Source organism: Crocuta crocuta, unplaced genomic scaffold (assembly GCF_008692635.1).
Source record: "Crocuta crocuta isolate KB4526 unplaced genomic scaffold, BGI_CrCroc_1.0 scaffold110, whole genome shotgun sequence".
NCBI classification, from domain to species: Eukaryota; Metazoa; Chordata; class Mammalia; order Carnivora; family Hyaenidae; genus Crocuta; species Crocuta crocuta.
Window position 1 is genome coordinate 2565884 of NW_027527386.1, and position 5883 is coordinate 2571766.

Genomic DNA, 5883 nt, shown 5'->3' on the forward strand with positions numbered 1-5883 from the left:
CCACGGGGCCACCCCCCCCCCCGGGCAGCTCCCCAGAGCCCAGTGAGACCAGAGAGGGGCGGTGGCTCATCCCAGGTCCCCGAGCGCCCGGGCAGTCACCCTCCCTGCGTGGGCACCTTAATGAAGGCGTAGCCGGCCCCGTTGTCCGTGATGGTCAGCCCCAGGGCGTCTTCCGTCTTAGTGACCTCCACCTCCTTGGTCTCGCCACGCACGTGGGCAAAGATGAAGTCCTCCAGCCCGATCTGGCCGCCCAGAAGTTTCTGCATGTCCACTTTGTGGCTGTTTAGGGTGCAGAACAGGATCTGTCCCGAGGGGAGGGGAACCCCAGGATTAGTGACAGTGCTCCTGGCCCTCTGTGCAGACCAAGGGAGGGGGTGCCCTCAGGAGCCTGAGAGGGAAACCGAGGCACAAAGAGGCACGCAACTATAATGGCCCAGCCACCAGGATCCCAGTCCATGGGAGAGGGCAGGGCGTGGGGCCCTCAGAATGGGGTGACAAGGAGACTGTGGGCAGGAAGAGACCCCCTCCTTCACCCCTAAACTTTCAGTTTTACCCCGTTGGTGCCCTGACACCCCAGACCAACTTTTTCAGGCGATTCTTCATCTGCGGGCGCCCCCTGGGGGCTACGAGCCACCCCGCCCCGCAGCCGCGCCCCTGAACCCGGAGGCCTCCTACTTCTCACCTGGAAAGGGGCTGCCTGGAGCCCCAGCACCCCCTCCCGCCCNAACAGTCCAAGCAGCCACTAACCCTAAGATATGCGCATCTTCTGCGCAGGGCGGGTTAAGACGGTCTCTGGAGCCTGGGCGCCCCAGGACCTGAGAGATGCGTCTCTGAGACCTGGTGATCGGATCCCCTCCATCAGGGAAGGGGGGGACCCGGGGCCTCCACTCCGGGGGTCCAGGCTCCACCTCTACGCCCCTCGTCCCCCCGCACCCGGTCAGGTGGGTGGGCCCCTGGCGCGGGGGGCTCCGGGGTCCTCACCTCCGTGGGCGCGATCCCGAAGGCCTCGGCGATCTTGGCATAGAGCTCGCGGACGTTGGTGAAGCCCTCGATCTTGCCCGTGGGGCTGCCGTGCGCCAGCTGCGTGCGGAAGACGAGGCGCGGGCGGGCGCGGGGCGCGGCGGGGGGCTCCGCGGGCNTCTGGGCGCTGCCAGGGCCAGCTGCGCCCTGGGGGGGTGGGGGGAGGACCGGGATCACCAACGAAGACGAAAACAGCTGTCTTGCAACAAACCTACAAGGTGGGAAGACAAACCCCAGGAGAATCTCAGCCACCTCCTGTCTCTGCTCCGCCGCCGCCCCAGTGCTCAGTCCTCCCCCCCACCCCGGGGGAAAGCGCAGGTCCTTCCAGAGGCCCACAAAGCCCGCAGGACCTACCCCAACCCCTTCCTGCCCTCCTCTCCTCCCATCTCCCCCCTCCTCGCTCTGCACCAGCCAAACGGGGCCCTCGCCTTTCCTGTAATGCGGGGCTCTGTCCTGCCCCAGGGCCTTTGCACATGCTGTTCCTTCTGCCTAGAGTGCCGTCTCTCAGTCATCCGCTGGTTCCCTCCCTCACCTCCCTCCGCTGCTTGGTCAAATACTGCCTCTCCTTCCACCTCTCAATCTCTTTCCCCAGATCCTTCTCCCTGGTGCTGAGTACTACCTGACTGATATACCAGCTGGCTGTCCCCACAGCGGGAAGGTCAGCTACGGGAGGTCAGGGGCTCTGATCTCTTTTTTCCCCAGCTAAATCCCGGTGCCCAGTGCCCGGCACACAGCAGGCCCTCAGGCAGTCTTTGGTGAGGAAATGAATGGACCTCCAGGTTACAGATGAAAAAGGGGGGGAAGAGGGACACCTGGGGACTCAGTCAGTTGAGCATCTGACTTTGGTTCAAGTCATGATCTCACAGTTCCTGCGTTTGAGCCGCACGTGACGCTGTCTGCTGCCAGTGTGGCGCCTGCTTCGGACTGTATGTCCTCATCTCTGTCCTTCCCTCGCTCACTCTCTTTCTCTCAAAAATAAACAGAAAGGAAGGGAGGGAAGGAGGCTGGCGGGGGCAGGGAGTGGGCATCCAACAAGAATTTTGGCTCTTATAATAAGCAGTGGGGGAGGGGCATCTGGTGGGTCAGTCAGTTAAGCATCTGACTCTTGATTTCAGCTCAGGTCATGGTCTCAGGGTTCATAGATTTGACCCCCGGGTTGGGCTCTGCTGCTGGTGGTGCAGAGCCTGCTTGGGACTCTCTTTCTCTCTCTCTTTCTCTCTCTTTCTCTCTGTCCCTCCCCCCTCAAAATAAACAAACATTTAAAAAAATATAGGGGCGCCTGGGTGGCTCCTTTGGTTAAGCGTTGACTTCGGCTCAGGACATGATCTCACGGTTCATGAGTTGCGTCTGTCTCTGTGCTGACAGCTCGGAGCCTGGAGCCTGTTTTAGATTCTGTGTCTCCCTCTCTCTCTGTCCCTCCCCCTCTCTCTTTCTCTAAAAAATAAACATAAACATTTTTTTAAATAAAACATTTTAAAAAATTAAAAGAAAGAAGAAAGAAAGAAAGAAAGAAAGAAAGAAAGAAAGAAAGAAAGAAAGAAAACAATGCTTAGTGAGAACTGCACACAAAAGGCCACATAGTGTACGATCCCATTTATGTGAAATGACCACAAGAGACAAATCCACAGACAGAATGTGGACTCGTTTCTGCCAAGGGCTGCGGGGGAGGGGGGGGGAGTGCTGAAGGTGCAGGTTTTCTTTTTCTTAATGTTTATTTACTTTTTTAAGAGACAGAGCGTGAGCAGGGGAGGTGCAGAGAGAGAGAGGAAGACACAGAATTGGAAGCAGCTCCAGGCTCCGAACTGTCAGCACAGAGCTCGACGCAGGGCTCGAACCCACAGACGGTGAGATCATGACCTGAGCCGAAGTCCGACATTTAACCCGCTGAGCCACCCAGACGCCCCGGGGTTTCTTCGGGGTGACGGAAGTGTTTTCCAGTTAGAGCATGTTTATGATTGCACAACTTTGTAAACGCACGAGAAACCACAGAATTGCACACTTTAAAGCCTTTAAAAACCGAAGACACCCACCCTGCCCCCCATCAAGAACTATTTTAGGAAGACATACTTATGGGCTAAAAGGAGAGAAGAGCCAACTGGTAAACTCCATGTTTGGGGTGGGGCTACCTGTGCCAAGGAAGAGGTGGGATGAGGGGCCTGGGGAGGGGAGGTGACAGTATCTGGCTGTGACAGTCTCCCGGGGCCACCATGACAAAGCACCACGCGCTGGGAGGCTTAAAACAACAGGGATTTGCTCTCTCGGTTCTGGGGCTCAAAGTGTGACATCAGCTTATGGGCAAGGACCGCGCTCCCCCCCCCGGTGCCCGCAGACCCCAGTGGAGCCTCCCTGGCACCCCAGCTTCTGGGGGTGGCCAGCGCGTCTCAGTGCTTTTTGGCAGCTTGTAATTTTCCCCTTTCTGCCCCTGTGGTCACGTGGCTGTCTCCTGAGCCTGTGTCCGCATCTTCATCTTCTTATACGGACACCAGTCATATTGGACCAGGGCCCCCCACCCCCCCGTCCAGGGTGACCTCATCCTGACTAATTATATCTGCTGCAACAACCCTATTTCCAAATAAGGTCACGTTCTGAGGACGGGGGGATTAGGGCTCCAGCGTATCTTTTGAGGGAACATGATTCGATCCATGATTCGGGTGTTGGTCAAATTATCCTCCCAAAGTTTTAAGATGTCTTAAATATTCCGTTAGGCGAAAAGTCTCGGAGAGGATCCTGCAGAGAGTGAAGCGCGGCGGCACCGCGGGAGCCGGCGATTCCACCCCCGGGGAGAAGCCCCAGGCCCCGGGCAGGTGTTCAAACACCTGTACGCACACGGTCACGGCTGGATTCACAGCGGCCAAAAGGTGGAAACACCCAGAATGTCCACCAGCGGGCGAATGTTTAAACGTGGGGTCCATCCACACACTGGGGTGTTACTCAGCCGCCACGAGGAACAAGGCACCGACACCCACTGGCCTGTGGGCGCTCGGGGAGGGGACCAGACCCAAAAGGCCACAGAGCACGTGACCCCATGCACAAGCAGCGTCCAGACAGGCAAATCCAGACGGTTAAGTGGGTTAGTGGTGGCCACAGCTGGCGGAGGGCAGGTCTGGAACACCCCGCAGGGCCATCTTGGGGGCCACGTCTTCTAGCCCACCTCTGCCCTCCCCCCTAAAGAGTCACAAACCTAGAATTTAAATTCCACTTTTTTTTTTTTTATTTAAAAAGTCCCGATTGAGCAAAGGCGGAGGCTGCCTTCACAAGGGTCCCTCAGCTGGATGAGGGAGGGTTGCTCAGTACCAGCCTCCCCAGAGCTGGGCTGCAGGAATCTAGGGGGACAGGCAAGGGGCCCCGCCCCGAGTGTAAGCTTGTCCCTGCTGTGTGCCTGTGAGGGGGCACTTGTGGGGAGCCCCTGCTGGGAGTCACAATGTGTCGGCGGTGGGTTTTCCTCTCTCCTGTGTCCCGGGGCTCGGTCCTCAAGATGCGGTGCAGCAGGGACACCCCTCCCCACATGGGGTGTGCAAGCTGCTGGGGGGCCCCCATGTCCTGGGCCGCGCGGCCCGCGTGTGGTGTCCCCACGTCCCTGTAGTGTAATGTGCAGGGGGAGCAGGCCTTGCTGGGCCTCGGGGTTGTGGGTTCTAGACCGGCCTCATACAGCAGGTGGTTTTTCTGGGCTCGGGGTGCTGGGGAAGTTGAAAGCTAGAGGGATGCTGTAGAAATGTAATTTGAGGGGGGCTGGAGCCCCCAAGGTGCAGGATTGGGCATGGCCCCAAAGGGTGGACCCCCAATCCTCCTCCATGGGGTGGAGAAGGGGCCGCGACCGGAGCTTGGTCTTTTCTGGATCCATGGGGCGGCGGACACCCTCATAGGTGCTCACTGTGACAGAAGAGAGGAGGGGGACCCGTCATGGGGACCCTCGTCGTTTGTCAGCCCTGATGCCCATCCTGGGGAGTCACTACAGGCCAGCGACCAACTCCCGGCTCTTGCAAACAGAGGCCACGGTGGGGGTCTGGGGTCGATCGCACCTAATCCACCCAGCGAGCAGCTGTAGGAAGCTCTAGTCCCCGCCCCCCTCCTCCCTGCGGCGGATCTCACTGGTCAAGGGGGACGGGCATATCCACCTAGCTACCGGGTCTCCTCAGCGCCCCCCAGTGGTCGGGCCGCTGGCCCCTGCAACGAATAGGCCCCACCTGGTAGATCCCTTGTGGGCGGTGGCCTCGGAGTAAGAACCCACAGCCGGATCCCACCCGGAAGCGCCCACAGACTCCGGGAGCCACGCTGGAGAGTGAAATCCAGTCCTTTCCATGGGACCCGCCAAGGCAAGTCTAGCCCCAGGCAGCCCCCCAAGCCCAGGGCGGGCCGCCCCCCCTGGGCTGAGCAGAGCCCGGGGACTCGCCCCGGCACACACCTGGCGACCTGGGCCAGGATCTCCTTGATGCGGACGATTAGCTTCTCGTGCTGGGCGGGGTCGCGCTCGATGGCGCCGTGCAGCCGAGCCATGTAGAAGTCCAGGGTGCCGAGAGTGGGCGTCTCGCCCGTGCCTGGAGAGAAGGGGCCGGTCACGCGAGCCCAGCGCGGCAGGCCACGAAGGCGGGGATCCTCAGAAGCAGAGGTCAGAGAGCGGGGGTCTGCAAGGGCAGGGTCCCGGGGAGGGGGCCACAGGCGCGGCGCGTCAGTGGGGTCGGGTGGGAGAACCAAGACGTCTAGACTCAGCAGAGTCAAGGTCGGCTGCGGGAATGGAAAGTGGTGAGCGCGAGGTCGTGGTGGGGGATACGGGGGCAAATGGGCGAGGAGGTGGCCGAGGTCAGCTCAGGCCAGAGCGTAGAAAGCCGGGGAGGAGCGGGTGGGGGGCAGGGCAGGCGGGCGCAG

General features: G+C 60.2%; 2 protein-coding genes and 1 long non-coding RNA gene across 4 annotated transcripts in view; 1 reads left to right on the forward strand and 2 right to left on the reverse strand.

Moving 5' to 3' along the window:
* LOC144221329 (PDZ domain-containing protein GIPC3) overlaps positions 1 to 3129 on the reverse strand; it is a 5919-nt gene extending 2790 nt beyond the window's left edge. The window contains exons 1-4 of the mRNA XM_077751807.1: positions 3117 to 3129; positions 1553 to 1659; positions 982 to 1167; positions 117 to 302 (exon numbers count right to left, since the gene is read on the reverse strand). Of these exons, the coding sequence (XP_077607933.1) occupies positions 117 to 302; positions 982 to 1167; positions 1553 to 1659; positions 3117 to 3129 (492 nt within the window). The remainder of the gene's footprint in view (positions 1 to 116; positions 303 to 981; positions 1168 to 1552; positions 1660 to 3116) is intronic.
* A 1078-nt stretch (positions 3130 to 4207) lies between these two features.
* HMG20B (high mobility group 20B) overlaps positions 4208 to 5883 on the reverse strand; it is a 5064-nt gene continuing 3388 nt past the window's right edge. Inside the window, exons 9-10 of the mRNA XM_077748132.1 lie at positions 5423 to 5613; positions 4208 to 4890 (exon numbers count right to left, since the gene is read on the reverse strand). Of these exons, the coding sequence (XP_077604258.1) occupies positions 4878 to 4890; positions 5423 to 5613 (204 nt within the window). The 3' untranslated portion in view covers positions 4208 to 4877. The remainder of the gene's footprint in view (positions 4891 to 5422; positions 5614 to 5883) is intronic.
* The window catches only part of LOC144218334 (uncharacterized), a 6714-nt gene continuing 6079 nt past the window's right edge, over positions 5249 to 5883 (forward strand). For both annotated transcript variants that reach the window (XR_013331147.1, XR_013331130.1), the window contains exon 1: positions 5249 to 5333. This is a non-coding gene — a long non-coding RNA (uncharacterized LOC144218334). The remainder of the gene's footprint in view (positions 5334 to 5883) is intronic.